Source organism: Cricetulus griseus, chromosome 2, assembly GCF_003668045.3.
Source record: "Cricetulus griseus strain 17A/GY chromosome 2, alternate assembly CriGri-PICRH-1.0, whole genome shotgun sequence".
In the NCBI taxonomy this organism is placed as follows: domain Eukaryota; kingdom Metazoa; phylum Chordata; class Mammalia; order Rodentia; family Cricetidae; genus Cricetulus; species Cricetulus griseus.
In genome coordinates, this window is record NC_048595.1 from 312,842,160 (window position 1) to 312,860,059 (window position 17,900).

At 44.3% G+C, this 17,900-nt stretch overlaps 1 protein-coding gene across 2 annotated transcripts in view; it reads left to right on the forward strand.

Annotated features, from left to right (window-relative positions):
* Positions 1-17,649, forward strand: part of Lhfpl2 (LHFPL tetraspan subfamily member 2) — an 80,677-nt gene extending 63,028 nt beyond the window's left edge. For both annotated transcript variants that reach the window (XM_035440501.1, XM_035440500.1), the window contains one exon: positions 14,249-17,649. In XM_035440501.1, the coding sequence (XP_035296392.1) occupies positions 14,249-14,502 (254 nt within the window). In that variant the 3' untranslated portion in view covers positions 14,503-17,649. The remainder of the gene's footprint in view (positions 1-14,248) is intronic.
* The last annotated feature ends 251 nt before the right edge of the window (positions 17,650-17,900 follow it).

The window sequence follows — 17,900 nt, forward strand, 5'->3', positions numbered from 1 at the left end:
TCTCAGGAAGGAGGTCCACACCACAGAGAGTTCAACCCTGTATAGGCAGCAGGCCTGATCCTGGGATATTTGACTACAAAAGTAGCCACCCCAGTGTGAAGACAGTGGCTGTCATTATCTCCATAAGCAGCTGTATGAGCTGTATGAGAATGACTGCCCCAGGCATTCCTCTACTACGCCCCCTTGTGGTCTGCTTACAGTGAAGCAGAGAAGGAGCAAGGAAGTGAGTGCTGGGGACGTATTTGTTCTTACCCTATAGCAAAACTACACTTAAACAGGCAACTGGCTGGATATAAAACTATGAGATGACAAAAGCACATTGCCCAGGCACACATAATTTAAAAAAAATAAATAGTGCACAGGCTTTTGCAGAAATATAAACTGTGGAGTGGATGTGGCGTCATGTCTGTAATCTGAGCAGTTGGGAGAGGAAGGCAGAGGGTGGATCATAAGTTCAAATCCAGCCTGGCCTACATATCAAGACCCTCTCTCAGAATAAAACATACATTTAAAATATTGATGCTTTGACTCTACCTCAGTAGACTCTACCTCAGTGAAATTTCTCTACCTCAGTAGAGAAAGTGAAAGACTCTACCTCAGTAGAAATTTCTACCTGATGCTTTTAAAGCAACAACTACAGTTACCTGAAAATGCAGAATTTGTTTCAAGACTGGACCTAATGGCAGCCAGGAAGCTGCTCGTTCCTACCTTCACACAGAAGTCACCTCAGGCCATCATTGGTGTTAGGATTTACTGACCAAATTTGCCCACTTGCGTAACCTCCAGGTTTGCTCACTTGGAAACAGATATAATCATAGTGCATAGCTCAGGGTTGTGTGAGGATTAAATGAGATAATATGTTAGCAAGACAAGCATGATGTTTGGCATTTAGGAAACCATGGTAGCTCTGCGGTGACTATGAAAGTGTTTCTGCTTTCTTGCAGAGTTTTAGGATGTTTCCGTGTTTCCAAGAATTGATGTGTTCTACAGAATAGAGTATGTTTTATAGGCCTCTGGAATTGACCTTATTGTCCTCAAGTCCTGTATTTTCTGCATGATACTGCTCTCTAGTTCCTTGATTGCCTGCCTGGGATGAGGTTGCAGGGCGCAGGTGTAGAGCTGACCTGAGGCTTTGGACCATTAGATCTTCTTAGACCACAGTTCTCAGAAACAGAGGAACACAATCCACCTCTCCCTGTCTTCCACACATACGCTTCCCTGTGCTCTCTTCCCGGAGGCAGCATCCACACTTGAGTCTGGCTGCAGGTGGCTGCTCACACTCCCCTGGCAGCAGAGACTTCAGACTAGCCTGCACTAGAGGAGAGCATGGCTGGGACTTGGCAGAGCCAGCTGCACACATGGGTTCAGATTCCTCTGGGATTCATTACAAATGCTGGGTAACCAGCCAGCAGGCCTGGTTTTTGCCAGCTGTCTTCCTTAGGTTGTGACCTGGATGTAATCCATAGTGAAACTGTAGAATGCAAAGATCCAGGTTTTCCATGACAGCACCAAGCAGTTTGTTTTCGGAAATTCATGGAGGGTAAATGTAGAAGTCCGTGGAATCCCCAGTGACTCAGGCTTGGGACAGAAGCCATTCAAATGAGCTCAGGAGTTGGCTCAGCTGTGTTGGCAGCGACTGTTCTACTGAGATTTACCATGAGGGTTGTGGGCCTGTCTGTCTGCTGTCTTCCAGTCCGTCTACACAGGCCTCTTTCTGTCTGTTGGCTCGCATCCTCTCTACTCCTTCCAGCCCTGTGTATCTCAGCCTAGCAGGACATCCTCCTACCATTCTGACTAGGCAGACTCCTATGGGCTGGCCTGTCTCTACAGAATGCAGTGGAGGGTGGAGTCATGTAGCCTTGGCCATGAAGGGCCTGGTTTGCATAGTTCTGCTTCCTTAAAAGTGAACAGAATGGTAGTGTAGGGAAGACTGGAACAAATGGAAAGGGAGTAAAAGAATGTGAGAGGACATGGAAGACTTGGCTTTGGTAACTGTGTCACTGCCTTTGTCATGGATCAGAGTGTGAATGGTCGTGTGCAACACCAACTGCCATCCAGGCTTCGTATTTATTATCAATCTGAGCCTGTATGGAAGGATGAGTGGCATGGAGAACACCACCACTGCAAGCCAGGCAGCCTTCCTCCATGGACCCCAGAGTGTGAGTGGAGCAATGGAGGGCAGGTCACACACCACGAGTTCCATCCAGGATTGACCTTCCAGAACCAGAGTCTGAGAGGAATGAGTGGGTATGAGATATACCATGACTGCCATCTGGGATTGGTTTCATTACTTTTCTTCCACAGGATGTGAAATAAGCATCAAGATGTAATCGCTAGCACAATTTGGTCCCAGCCTAATCCCTGTTCGTTCATTCAAGGTCAGAAATATGAACTCACTAGGAAGAGGAGAGAAATGAAATCAGGGACTTGGGAGGCAAAAGAGCCTGGCCATAATTCTACCCCTGAGAAAGTCACCTACCTTACCTCAAGAAGGTAGTGTGACTTTAGTGAGCCACTCCAAATCTTACCCACGAGAAGGGACTTAGGGAGAACTGTGGGGATGTGCCCGCTTTCCTTCTTGGTGAAAGCCAGGCACTAAGGACTTTCAGCCACCAATGAGGGACTCTTGATTTCCCTAAGTAGATAGCATCTCTGTTAGCAGTTTCATGTTTGAATCAGTTTAAGAATGTCACAGATGGGGCCTGCAGCGATGACTCAGCAGTTAAGAGCATGTGCCACTCTGTGAGAGGACCCAGTTCCATAGCAGAGCCTGCATCGGGTGGATCACAACCACTGGGACTCCAGCTCCAGGAGAATCCCAACACCTCTGCCCTCTCCAAAGGCACTAGTATACAGACACATGCACATGCACACACATACTTTTAAAAGTAAAACAGAATGCCACCAATGGATACATTTATAGAGTGACCAGCCTTTAGTGATCCCTTGGTAGGAAGTAGAGAAATACGTGTTCTAAGGCAGGCCAAAAGCAAACCTCAATCCAAGAAGATGTCATAAGATACCTACTAAGTGCACAGATTTGTAGACTGGGGTTGACAAGCTTCTTGAATTTCTGTTTCCAAGGTGTATTAGAGCGTTAGTTATCATTTCATACACTGTACTCTAACGAAGCACAAAGATGTATAAATATGTATCATATATCGTGAAATAAAAGACTAATGCCAAAACACAAATAAACCAGCCACTAATGTGAAGAAGACAGAGACTGGGATGTAGTTTTTAAAGGGTCTGCTGTAAAATCCTGAGGAAAATTGCAAACCCCCCTAAAATTCAGATACTGTGTTTGATCTGCAAGTAAAATGTGAAAATGGTTTGCCACGACAACTACTCCATTGCAGACAAAAATTATGGAGCCATTGATGATCTAGGTTCAACCTGCATTGGCAAATAATGACCTGAGCATGGTTGTGAATATTTACTTGGGCATTTGGGGCACTCTGTTTTAAGAGCTCAAGGCAATGGTAGTATTCTCCTAAGCTGTGAAATCACTTTTTTAATTTTGATTTTTTTGAGACAGGGTTTCTCTATGGATCTTTGGCTGTCCGGGAACTCACTCTGTAGACTAGGCTGGCCTTGAACTCACAGAGATCCATCTGCCTCTGCCTCCTGAGTGCTGGGATTAAAGATATGTGCCACCAACACTCAGCTCTATAAAGTCACTTTAAAAACAATCCACATCTCTGTGCCATAGCACAAATATGAGCTCTTTATTTAATAGTATTCTTCCCAATGGCTAATACACACACACTCTAAAAATACAAACATTGAGAATTTAAAGCCAGTGTTAAAACACTGCACATACTTATAATACTAATAGTCAGGCAGGAGAATGACAAGTTCCAGGCCAATGTAGGCTACATGTTCAGATCATGTCTAAGAAAACCAAGGGTGGGGTTTAGAGCTCAGTGGTGATAAGCTTGTTTAGTATGTATAAAGGCCTCGGTTCTAGCCCCAACACTGGGGGGGGGGAGAGAGAAAGAAAACAAAATACAGTGCCTGTCTGTTTTCACAACTCACAACTCTAATTTCAAGTCAAAGTGCAGAGTGGCCGTGTTGTCATACAGGCCAATCCCAGTGGCTTGGAGTTGAGAGATGACATCTAGTGTGCTGTGGGAATTATTTAACAGCTGTACCTGGAGACCTTAGTGAGCAAGAGGTCACTTACTGTCTGGAAATTTTCACTCTCAATCACTTAAGTTTTGGGATTTTTTTTAAGTGTCTTTTAGGGACAGGGGTATGTCAATTCTGAGAGTACATGCTTAGCATGCATTAAGCCCTGGGTTCCATCCCTAGCACCGAAAAGGAAAATAAGTATCTTTTAGCATGACACACTTTTTATTATGTGTATGTGGGTGTGCCTGGATGTACATATGTGGACCATATGTGTGCAGAGGTCAGAAGGGGGCATTTTGGATGCCCTGGAACTGGAATTAGAAGCAGTTATGTGGGTGCTGGGAACCAAATTCAGGCAAAAGCCACAACTGCTCTAACCACTGACCTGTCTCTCCAGCCCCATGCAAGGTTTTCTGGAATTGCCACACAAGAGCCGTATTTTATGACTGATGAATAAGTCACTGGTTAAGTACTTTGTAAAGTTCTCCTTGCTACCCAACTGCAGTTGATAAGCAGGTTCTCTCTGAATGGGAAATGGTCCCCATCACTTGGAGGGAATGGTAAGTGAAACTGGCTTGTGGGATGGATTTCTCCAGCTTAGAGTGAAAGCTGCTCCTGCTAAGTCGGCTGGGAAAGACCTAGGGAGGCATGGACAGAGGAGAGGCCCCATCTTCCACAGAGATGTGACCCCCATATCACATCTCCATACTCCAAGGGCATCAGATAACTCTTAATTAGCCACCATCAGTTTTCAGTAATTACAACAGCAGCTTCCACTGGTTGTCATCCAGAAAATTCCATGTCCTCCCACCCCACCCTTGACACTGGAGAGTATTTTCCTTGCCAATTACTCTACCATGGGAGTGCTGTTAGTAGAAAGAGCTGGCCTACTGGGTACCTCTGGGGAGATGGAGTAAGCATTACTTGCAGGCCCTTTTGTTATTGTTTGTAATTATTAACATCTGAAATATCGCCCAGTTCCGATTTTCCTCTCCTGCCCCTGTTATTACTATTAATCATATACCTCATTGACAGACAGCACTGTTCCACAAAGGCCCACTAGCCATCAGCTGACAGCCAGTTCCTTACTAGTGACCTCTGACTGCAGCCCCTGGTTCAGTCTGTGAGGCTGTTACTGAACATCAAAACCAGGCCCTGGCCTGCCTCATCATAAACTCTAAAAGGTTTTCCAAAGCAGTACAACTGGAGGAAGTTTGCAGCTAGACAGCAAGAAGACAGAAGACTCAAATGCAGCCTCCTTCCCTCTTACCTCATAAAGGCACAGTTCTTCCAGCGTCGTCCCCACACACTCACCCACTCCTTACACCCACTCAGCAGCCTCCAGAGGACTCCTCTGAAGAACTCTTCACCCATAGTTGCTGCCTGGGATCAAGTGTCAGTATATACCCTGCTAAGATCTCCACTGGTCCACAGCAAAACAGAAAGCTAAGGCCAGTTTAGTGAGAGTCCATAGAACTAGATATATTCATGTTTAAGAATAATCCTTTATTTTCAGATTATGTCCTTCACCCTTTTTATTTGTTATTTCCAGTGTGTCCTCATTTGAGCAAAATAAATACATTGGCCTCCCACTAGTTGGCTGACAATTTGCTTAAAACTTTTATTCAAAGCTTTGCTTCTGAATTTTTAAAAAAATTCCCCCATATCTGCCTCCTCTTCCCAAGGCAGCCTACTCAGGGTTTTGTCCTGGTGGCAGTCAGTCTTCACTGAAGAATGTCCCAGAGGCACTGCCCATGAGATGCATACAGGTCACTCCTGTGCCTGTGCGAGGACAGATCTCAGACCTCAGTGGCCAATGCAGTGGCTTGGAAGCTAGCTGTGGTCAGTTATGGTACACCTTTGTCAGTCTTTGTAATGTCCACCCCAGAAGTGACACATAAAAATGGCCCCATCTAACAATAGGTGTTGACCCAAAGACCTTGGGGACTGCTGAGTCGTGGTTGTTGACATGCACGCTAACTCTAGAAAAAGAAAACTTAAAGGGGGAGACATATAGGTAAATGATAACCAGCACAGGTGTGCTCTTAACACCACTGTGAATGAAATAGATGGTTCCTAAATCACTAAACATGGTCTTCTTCGAGTGTCATGTGTGCATGCCCGCACAATAACTGTCCATGATGGCTCCATGTAACAGTGCAGTGAAATCTTGCTGTTCTAGTTTTAATCATCCATTCAGTGAGCAAATATTCACTAAGTACAGATTACACATCAGATACTCTTTCAGGCAACTGGAGCACAAAATAAGTTGCAGACAGTTCTCACCCATGTGGAATTGGTACTCAAGCTGCTAGAGACAGGAAATGAACAAATGAATAAGTGAATTGCAAAAGGGTGCTAAGCCTTATCTCCCCAGTGACTCCTACCCAGTGACCCATCTTCTTACTACTCCAGGGTATCTGGACTTTTTAATCAAGCCTACTTTGTTTTCACCCATCATAGCCAGCATACCCTGGAGTAGTAAGGAGAAACTGCATAAATTAGATGGGTCATTGGGTGGGAGTCACTGGGGAGATAAGGCTAGGTAATTCCTTGGAGAGGGAAAAAAAATGACTTGGAGGTGATTCAGAAAAAGAGTGCTCCCAGCAATCCGCAAGGCTAAAACAAAGGTCAGCAGGGTTTCCTGAGAAACCAACCGTTCCTGAAACTAATGTGTGAGTGACAAAGAGATGAGTCAGAAGTGACACCAAGGTTTCTGAGTTAAGTAAGTGTAAGAATTGAACTCAAGTTTGTGCAGGTAAAGTTGGTAATTTGAGGCACAAGAGTTCAGGTTTGGTCGGTAGTCTCATATTCCTTATCAAATGTCCACACCTGCAGTTGGATGTGCAGAGTTGTAGCCCAAACTTGGAGGCAGGAGCATGGCCAGTATTTGGAGCCACAGAACCACATGCTCTCTGACTTGTGGATTTGGGGAAGGCAGCACAGGGTTCTAGAAAAGCCACAGCAGCTTTGGGAGTGGAGGACACTGACACATGACCCACATTCCAGGTGGGAATTCCAGTCCTGTCTTGGTTTGCTCTTTAATTAGTACCAACAGCACTTGTTGAATTTGGTGGTTGAAGGGAACACCCCTCACAGACTTAGGACAACTTCTGAGCCATGTCCCAGAATGGATGGGTTTCTGGAGGTCAGTCACTCCTTTAGTTGACTTGATTCATGTTTGATGGTCACATGGGAGTGAGAGACCCAGAGTAATGGTCCTCTGGTGCTGTGTGGTAGTAGACTGAGCTGAATCAACATAGACCAGGCCTGAAGTTTACTTTAGTAAGCTTACTCAAGTCCAGATCTCTGAGTCACTAACTAGATAGGAAGACACCACACAGTAGATCCCCACCACACCTCTGTGTTCCTTCAGAAACATTGGAAAGGGAATTGGCTATTTGTTGGTGGTAGATGGTCTTCTGTGTTCCAAACAGTTGGTGGCTGTTTCACAGTCTGAAATAACATTAACTCTTGACCCTGGTTACTCGGTGTTAACCATGACATACCCAGTATGTTTATGATGAAAACCAAATTAAGATGTGTCATTAGGACATTGAATCAGTCAGCAAATATTTAAGAGCATGTGTCACATGTGTGCAAGACAGGGGAGGTTCTATGAGGAATAAAACCTTTATATACTCAAGCAGCTCAGAGGCACACACCAAGAAGCTACACTATCTCTAGAACTAAGAGTGATGACTTACAGTCGGTAACTTGGTATGTAGCAGTTGAATAAATGAAAACAACAGTGTGACAAATGGCTGAAGAGGCAGTCCATAGGGCAGTGGGGAATAGAGAAGTAATCCTATAGGAAGTGGTGACATTTGGACTAAGATGATGGAGACATTTCTAGGCAGATGTTGAGTACAGAGTTGACATGAGAGTGCCTTGTTTGGGGAATGGCAGCTTACATAGTCTGATCTGATTCTGGCCCAGAGAGTCTCTGGCCCAAGGTGCAGAAAGACTATGAAACTCAATGATATATGCTACAAATGCACATGTGGATGCTCACACACACACACACACCATGGCCCTCAACAATGTGCCACCGAGAGCACAAGCCCACAGTGTGCATTCTGGCATCCCTTTGTACATCCTTCTCCGGGGACTTTAGGGTGCCCAGTAGCTTCACAAAGGGTCTCTGGATTATGACTTAGAGAAAGTGGTCAGTGTTCTGTCTCACTGTGGTGCTCTACAGGTAGCTTTCCTTCATTCATGTTCTTAGAAAATTTACTCTGCAAACAGGTCTCTCTGAGGAACAGGTAATGTCACGTGGAGATTAAGCTTGCACAGACAGACATTCCACAGGCAGGACTGCAGTGTTCACTGGCCAGGCACCTGTGTTAAGTAGTGGGTGATCCACTAAGAGAGGAAGGTTCGGTCTGGCTCCTTGACCTGCAGTGTAGCATCGTGTGACTGGTTGGAAGTGAGGTGTCAAAAGGTGAAGGAGAGGCTGTAATATAGCCACCAAGCCTCCCCTGCCTCCACTGTGCTCCACACACTGGTTGCCTGTGCCTTGCACTCCAAACTCACAGAGCCTGAGTGGTTATCTTCAGACTGAGTGAAACAGTGTTTCTCACAGGCAACAGTGGTGACCAATGGTCAGCAGATGCCACCATCTTTTAACCCTCTTGTCTAGTGGACTGTGAGGCTGTTAGCAAGAAAGGAGACAGGATGAGGATTTCCTTTAGTTATGATGAAAATGGAACCTTCTAGAACACTGTCCTGTTAGGTCTAGATATAGCCCAGGACCTCAGCAGGTGAGAGCTTCCCATGCTGGGTCCATGGTCTTCAGGTGCTGGCCACAGCCATTCTCTCCACCATTTCTTCTTCCTGGTCTTACCACAACCCAACCAGGTATCACATTAAGGTTCCAGTCAGAAGAAAGCAAGAGAGCATTCTCCTTTGCCCTCCACAACAGCTTCAAACATACTGTGACTAGGGGATACTTGCTAGGGTCCAGGGACCCCTGCCAGGGCAGCTGCTCCCACCCTGAAGACTGCGGAAACCCTGGGCTGTGCTCATCACAGTGGCTCTTATGGAAACAAGCAAGTGTGGCATTCATGTGAAGGGGCCACCAGAAGCACGGGGCCTTACCTAAACCCAGAGAAATGACAGTTGGGATACACACACACACACACACAGATTAGTTTTGTTTTCAGACAGGGTGTCTCTGTGAAGTCCTAGCTGTCCTAGAACTCATTCTATAAATCAGGCTGGCCTCAAACTCAGAGAGCCACCTGCCTCTGCCTCCCTTTGGGATTGTGTGTGTGTGTGAGAGAGAGAGAGATGGGGGGGTATGAATGAATGAATATGTGTATTGTTAAGAGTTATCTATCTGAAGGACCATTGTCCCTCAAGCAGACTTAATTCTTGCATTTTCATGGCACTGGCCATGTTAGTGATGGCTCTGGTGAATGCTGAGAGTAAAGGTACACCAGCCAGGGCCTTTGGAGTGGACAGGGTGATTCCTTCCACTGGCACGCTGAGAAGTCCAACTCAGGTCTTGCCACAACCCAGCTGGCTGCCAGGCTGGTGGAAGAGATGGTAGCTGCTGCCGCTGCACACATTGTGTGCCTCCAATGGATACACCATGGCCCACTTTTCATCACCCTCCCACATAGACCCTTTGTTGATCCTATATCCTAGCCAAGGCTTTGATAGATTTGAGCCTGACACACTTCTGTGATAAGTTCCCTGCAACCATGAGGCTCTCAAATGGTCTGTAGGGCAAGGAACCACACCTGCCCTGTGGAACAGGAAGATATATTTTTGGCAGGCTGCAAAAGGGGGCTTTGAAGCTATTAAAGGGAAGATACCTCTTGAAACTTTTCCTAACGGGATCCCATCAGCCACATATGTTGTACACTTTCCAGTGAGTCTGAGCCTAGAACAGGGTGCCACTAGAAATGTGCAGTATTTGATGCTTAATTGGAACACTCCAATCTTCGCCAAAGAGCAGCCTTTGTGTGGGGCCTGCACCTGGAGCCTTAGACTGGAAGAGGTGCTGTGAGCCAGCTTGTAGACCGTAAAAGGCTCAGCAGTGGTGTGCAGCTTCTAAGACCAGCCACTTAGGACCTGGATGGAGGACTCCATCAATATTTCCTCGGTGTCTTGTGGAAGGCTTCCTAAAGAACCATGCATTTCTGCAGGATTAACTGGGGTTTCTTAGTGGCCTTGCAGAACTTAAGAACTAGGTAAGTGATACTAGGTCTCCTCACCAAGCAAAGCTCTATTCAGATGGAAGCTATACTTGTTTGTATTTGGAGAGCTCTACTGCTGGCTTTACTCTGGCATCAGCCGTCAGTCTTTGTTGTTCTTGCTTAATGTAGACTTTTCTTAAATGGGCTTCATTGTAACTTTTCATCCATGTGTACCATACTTTTCGTCACATCCCCCACACTACCTTGTTCACCTCCATTCAATTATGTAACCCTGGCTGGCTTGGGAACCACCTACCTTTGCCTCCTGAGTGCTGCAATAAAGGTGTGTGCCATCGTGCCCACCTTATTCATTCATGTCATCTATGGTATGTCCAATTTTAATCTAGATTCCATGTGAGAAGAAAAATGGGATATTTGCATTTCTGAATCTGACTTATTTCACTTTATATTTTAATCTTCAGTTCAAGCCATTTTCCTGCAAATGACACATTTAATTCTTCTTTATATACATATCACTTTTGTATTCATTCATCTGGTGACATCCAACTTGGCTACATCACTGGAAACATGGGCGCACATTGTATCTGTTGTGTGCTGGTTAGACTGGTGTAACTGGGTGGGATGTAGTTGTTTCCAGTTCTTTGGTAAAACTTGCATACCAATTTCATGTAGGCAGTACTTTACATTCTTCCCAGAGGCTCTCCCCCTCCCCAACCCTAACCACCATTTGTTGTTTTCTTAAAAATAGCCACTCTGAGTTAAGATAGCATTTCAAAATGTAGTTTGAATTTGTTTTTTTTTTTTTGGGGGGGTCTCCTTTGTGTGCTATAGGTGCACGTGCACAGGTGAATGCAAAGGTCAGAGAGAAGGACATTAGGGGTCCTGCCATATCACTCTCTAGCTCAGGGTCTCACTGAACCTGGAGCTAGGTTGGCAGCCAGCAAGTCCCAGTAGTCCACTTGTCTCTGCCCAGATGCTGGGGTTACAAGGGCACAGAAGCAGCCGAGCCTGGCTTTTTGCATAGGTGCTGGCATCCAAACTTGATTCCTTGTGCTTAAGCTGCATCTTAACTCACTGATTACATTATTTGGTATTTAATCTTTTGAGTAACCTTCTATTATGATCTGGGATTAATCCTCTGCCCATCGAATAACAGAAATTTTCTCCCATCTGCAGGTTGTCCTTTGCTGTGTAAGAGCTCTTTCACTGCAGATAGTCCTATTAATCAAGTCTTGCTGCTGGAGTTCTCAGAAAAGACTTGGTCTATATCCTGAAGTGTTTCCTCTTCTGGTTTCATGCCTTACTGACCCACTTTCTACCCCTCGTCTCACCCTGTACTAAAGTTACTTGAGAGATGTTTTTATTCCTTTACGTGTGGGTGTCCAGTTTACACACCACATTCATTGACGAGAGTACGTTTTCTCCTGTGTGTTTTTGACACCTTTGTTGAAAATCAGTTGCTGTAGAGTGAGTGGGTTTATTTCTGTGTCCTCTAACTCTGGTCTCTGCTGTTTGTGTTAGTTCAGCTCTGCAGTATAACTGGAAATGGGGTGCTATGTCTACAATCTTGCTCTTCTTCTTGTGAGTGCTTTGGCTAGTTGGAGACATTTGTATTATAGGATTACTTTTCTTCACTCTATGAAAAATGCTTTTGGAGTCTGGATGAAATTCAATTTATAAATTCTGGGAAATTTCTGGTAGTTGGCTTAGGGTATTGGTATAGGATTGTATCTTTGCAAACAGGGACCAGTGTAATTCTTCCTTTTCTATTTGTGCCCCTCCCCTTATTTCTTCCTCTTGCCTTATTAATGTGTCTGAGACTTCTAGCACAATATTGAATAAAGTTCTAGCAGACCTTTATCTCTATCCCCAAACTTTCGAGGTAATTTCCCCCATACTACATTTGCTAGAAGTATGTTATATATAGCCTTATCAAAGTGGGATGTTAAAGTTTGCCCAAGGTCTTTTCCGTATCATTTGAGATGCTGTAGATTTTTGTTTCTATAACTTATGTATTGTTGTTTACATTTGTTGAAACATCCAAGATGACCATTATTCTGTTGATGACTTGGGTCTGCAAATGTATATCGAAGAGTTTGGGCTGTGGCTTTCATTTATGTGCATGTTCTCATATCTGGTTTTGAAACCAGAGTGATCCTGGCTCTTAAAAATGAGATTAGTAATAACCATTCCCTTTGTAATTTACGAATACTTTGAAGAGCACTTTAAACTATTAGGTGTAAATAGTTTGAATTTAGCACATAACAAGCATAGTAAATGGGGGGGGTAATTATCTCTATCCCAAAACTTTGGAGGTAAAGGTCTACTCCAATTTTATTCAATACTGAGCTTAAAGTCTCAGACACAGCAATAATGCCAAGAGGAAGAAATAAAAAGGGGCGGGGGACAAATAGAAAAGGAAGAATTAGTGGTCCCAGTTTGCAAAGACACAATCCTATAGTAACACCTAAGCCCTCTACCAGAAAATTCTCAGAACTTATAGATGCTTGAATTCCATCCAGACTCCAAAAGTATTCTTCACTGACAGAAAAAATAATCCTACAATAGTTAAAGGTGTCAGTTCATCTGTAAATATCTAGAATTCAGCAATGAGTTCATACCGTGCTGGGAGACTTATTAGTCTTGTTGCTCATAAGCGACCTCTTTGCTTGTATCCTCTTGATTTATCTATTGTAGATTTTCCAATCTCCAAATGACCCCTTCAATTTCCCTGGTTAACTATTATCTTTTTTTCTTTCGGTTTGGCTTAAGGGTGTGTCAGTCTTGTTTTTATTAGAAAGTACTGTTTGCAGACTTTAAAAAATCACACCCACTAAGATTAGTGCATTTTTATGATGAAGAATCAGGCAGGTCACGAAGTAGAATCCAGCTTATAGAGGCCAGATCTTGATTCAAACCTTACCTTACTCCAAAGTCAGGGCTCCTAACAAATGAGCTGTGATAAACTCTAGGAGCTTTTCTGCATCCACTTATGGGCTTTGGAATGGAATTGAGACCCTGCTCGAGATTGCTAGTCCCCAATCAGCCTTCCATCCACAGTGGACTAGTGTGTATCCACATCTGCAGTGACCCGTGAACATGCAGCTGTGAGGTACAGAAGCGAGCTGGCCAAGGGGGGCCAAGCATGTTAGTCTTTATGCAAGGGAGAGTTCACTTCAAATCAGAGAGAAAAGTCCTGTGACGCTTACAATTTATTTCTAAATAGGCATGGAGATATCACTGCCCTTAGCATACAGTACAAACAACACTTTTCATAGGTGTAGGTTAAGATACAGTCTCCCGTCTTTAGTCTATGACCAAGCAGAGGCCAGAAGGTTCTGAGTGAATGACTTTACACCAGTGGTTGGCAAACTCTGCCAAAAGCCAGATAGTAACTATTTTGTGTTTTGGTGGGGCCACATGTTCTTCTATCACCAAAGCAAGTCTGTAAAAAATGGGCATGGCTCTGTTCTAATAAAATTTTAGGTATTTTTATTATGGAGTTTTGGTTGTATGTGCACCATAATGCATGTCTGGTACCTATGGCGGTCAGAAGAGGGTGTCCTGTCCTCTAGAACTGGCGTTAAGGACAGTAGTAGGCCACCATGTGGGTGCTAGTAGTCAAACCCAGGTCCTCTCTCTGCAAGAGCACCAACTGCTCTTAACTACTAAGCCATCTCTCCAGATCCTAAAATTTTATAAAGCCATGTTTGGCCTTTGGAAGTAACCCCTTGTGCAAAGAAACTCACTTTTCTAATTGATAGTGACATTCCAAGATATACAAACTGGCTGAAAACATTTCTAGGCAAACTCCTCCTAAGTTACACAGTGGCATTGGTTATTTGGGTGGGGCTTATATATAAATGATACATTCTGTAATACAGAGCAGGTACTGCAGGTTATCAGGCACCAAGGGGCTTCACTTGTTTTTCTCTTCTGTCCCTCAGGTCTGTTCCTTATCCTCGGCCTGATACTCTACCCTGCAGGCTGGGGCTGCCAGAAAGCCATAGACTGTGGACGGCATGCATCTCCCTACAAACCTGGAGACTGCTCCCTGGGCTGGGCCTTTTATACAGCCACTGGGGGCACAGTTCTCACATTCATCTGTGCTGTCTTCTCCGCACAAGCAGAAATTGCGACCTCCAGTGACAAGGTCCAGGAAGAAATCGAAGAGGGGAAGAACCTGATCTGCCTCCTTTAGTTTGGAAGACATGACTGCTACTGTTACCTTTATGACTTGTGACACAGTCTTTGTCATTTGAATCAAGTGAGGAACCAGTCTTGACCTACCAGAGCCACATTCCACAGCCCCAGGCCTTCGTGGGACCAGTGAGGGGCATCACCCACCAAGCAAATAATGAGACCAGACCAGACAAGGACATGGTTTAGCCCCTGACTGTGGAGTCAGACTCTGTCTGCCCAGGGCTCAATGAAGGATAGTGATCTGACTCAGCAAGGCTGGCAGCAGAGGAGAGGCCAGCCAGCCCCAGGGTGGTTTGAGGCAGCTTTCTGGCCCACAGCTGTGTGACTGTGAACATCTCAGAATGAGGGCAGGAGGCAGTGTCTTGGTTTTCTTCTAAGTTGTTTCAATTGGAGACTGAAAGGAAGATTACAGACTTACTGATGGCAGGTTGTATGCTGAAGGTCACAGCAAGATACCAGGTTTTGCTTATCAGACCAAAGGGCTTAACAGGGACAAATGTAGAATCCTTCTGCGGACTACTCTACATTTGTGTTCCAGGGCAAGATGCATCTGTGGAATTATCCTCAGGATTTGAGTTCAGACAGACAGACAATCACCCCAGGCAGTCAGGCAGATGGCTCCCTGCAGCCAGCCTAATGCCTAAACTAGTCCTGTTTCATTAGTTAGTTTTCTCCTGGGGTTGTGCTTGGCTGCCCAGGGAAACCTCAGTGTTTCCTCCTTCCAAGGACAGCGGCAGCCTCCAGCCCAGCTGGGGCTCATGCAGATGTTCAGAGGGAGGGGCTGCCTGACTGTGCTGTATAGTCAGCTGGCTTCCAGTCCCATTGGTGTTCTTTGCAGAGAAAGCAGGACCTAGCCATGGCAGCTTCTAGTGTTGAGCCTAAGAAAAGACTGGGTGACACGGAATCATGCCACTGAAGACTTGCATCAAAAATCCCATCCCCAGGGAGGCAAAGAACAAAAATTTAATGCAGAAGTGGGGGCTGGACCAAACTTAACACATCTGCCTAAGCATGCTTACAAAACCCACTAAATACCACTACTAGAAAGGACTCAGGGCTTTTAATCCAGTCTCTGTAAATTATCCATATAACCAAAGCAGCCAGAAATACCAGTCTGGCAACAAATAAGCCTTGCAGATAGAGACCATCTGCAGTAGCATAAGTGGAGTGGACCCATTTGGTTTTAGAGATATGTTCCACTAAGGGCTTTGTCTTAACAGTTAAATAGTTAAGCACCTTCTACTGGCAAGTGTTTGTTAAGTACAACCAGGTACACACCCTGATTGAGTCTACAGCCTTGCTCCAGAACAACTGCCTTATATAGAGATGGGCTAGGCCCACTGGGGTTTAATTATATTTATTTGCCCTTTGGTTTATACCAAAAACCATCTTATCTCTCATGAAGGGAAAGGTTAGGGAAGATGGTATTGAATCAGATCTTAAGTTCAGTTTTGAACCAGTGTTCAAAATCAGCAAGGTAAAGATGCTGTGCCTTCTTTAGAATTAGAAGTGGGAGGCCCCTAGGAAGACTCGGGAAACAGGAACAGATCACCAAGTGCATGGGCCATACAGCATGTGGAAAGACTTGTCCTTCTGCCAGCATAGTGACTGTGTTTCCAACCTGGGCAATACTTGGCACAAAACACAGTTTTGTTCGACGAGAATACTTTGTTTTCCTTGAACTTAACCAGATTAATTTTTAGGTATTTTTTTTACATACAAGCTAGTCCCAAACCAGGGATCCTATATGAAAGCCCATCGCCTGTTCTTTTAGTAAGGTGGCAGTGGACTATGTCAGTCACAAATGAAAATGTGACCACTCTGCCACATAAAGTTACTTAACAGTGTTTTTTTCATTAGAGAAACCCCCCCAAAAATGGGGGGGGTGCACAGATGAAATGCCATTGCTATTGAAAACCACCTAGATGCTGACTTGATGGAGCAGAGAGAGAGGTACATCCACCATTTGAGATCTTCAAACCAAGATACAGACATTTTCAGGGAATGAAAGGCCCATCTACAATCATGGTAGTGTAGAATGAAACTTACCTTTGGCTCTTTAAAAACCACTTATGGGCCTATACCCATTTTTCTAGTAATAGGACTGTTCCTACTACAGGAAAGGTCTTACTTTGCCTGTGTTTGTGCTCAGCCTCTCAATGAAGACTAAAGCAGAGACCCCGGAAATCTGTGAATTCTTTAAACCTGTGTGGTAATTCAACAGCATGACATAACTGTGGAAGGGTTTCTATGTAGTTCTGAACATCTGTGATGTAATGAATGGTTTTTGTTAAACATGCATTCTGTAAAGTGCCATAGTCTTTTTATGTGTAGCATATTTAAATATATATATCACATACACACAAGTTTGTCTGAAAGATGTGCAATAACAAAGGTGTATGTTTTGTTTGGGGAAACTGGACATGTTTCAAAACAGGGATGTTTCTGTTTTACAAAGGAGAGTTAGACATATTTGCCTTCACAGCTAGTCATTAGTCCCTAACAATTTTAATGCTACGCAAACCTTATGTGAAGAAAAGACTGGTATGAAGTCATGTTTTCCTGGGTCTAAATGAAGAAAATGATCACTATATTTATGGGAGACTCAATCCAGCAAGCCAGGCCCAGTCATTGCTAGTCTTCTGTGTAAAATGTGAAGCTGCCATTTTGCCTTTTCTGTTAGCCTGATAACTAGTAGCTGCTCATGAGCTTTTGTAGATGGTGTTAATGCTAGGCTACTATATTAAGGCTAGTCTCACACCTTCTTAGCCATAGGAGTCTGGCTTAGGACAGACTGTTCTCTGTGCAATAACATGTGGCCACTGGGAATCCCGGGCCTGCATTTGTGTTTAGGGGAGCAGAGACTCCCAAGGCCAAAAGAATACAAGGGATGACTGGGACTTCTGAGACTATGGAGAAGCTCCTTCTGTAGCCAAGGGGGGTCCTTAGGTGCTGTGAGGAAACTCAGCGCCACTTGAGCCAAATATAAAGTTGTGCTTACAGCTCATGGACTGAATTAGAGCCTTCCTATGTGTGCTTATCCTGTTATATTGTAAACTAATACATTATTTGTCTAGCATAGGATTTTCACAGTGTGCTCCCTTCCCCCCTCCAGATCTGAATTAAATCAGATTTTGTGAACTCATTCTTTCAAGTTTGACTATGTTGGCTTTAATACAGTGCACATATTTTGGAAAAATTTAAAGATAACTTATTGTAACACTGACATCAGGAAAAGTACCCAGGCATTTTCTACTGCCGATTCTTAACTTACCACTACCATGGGTGTTGCCTTTACTTTCTTACTTGGAGAAGAACCAACACAATGATAGGCATCTTAATTTTAAAGTAAAGCTGTGAGATGTGAAAGTGCTTTAGAGCATTTGCTAAACGAAA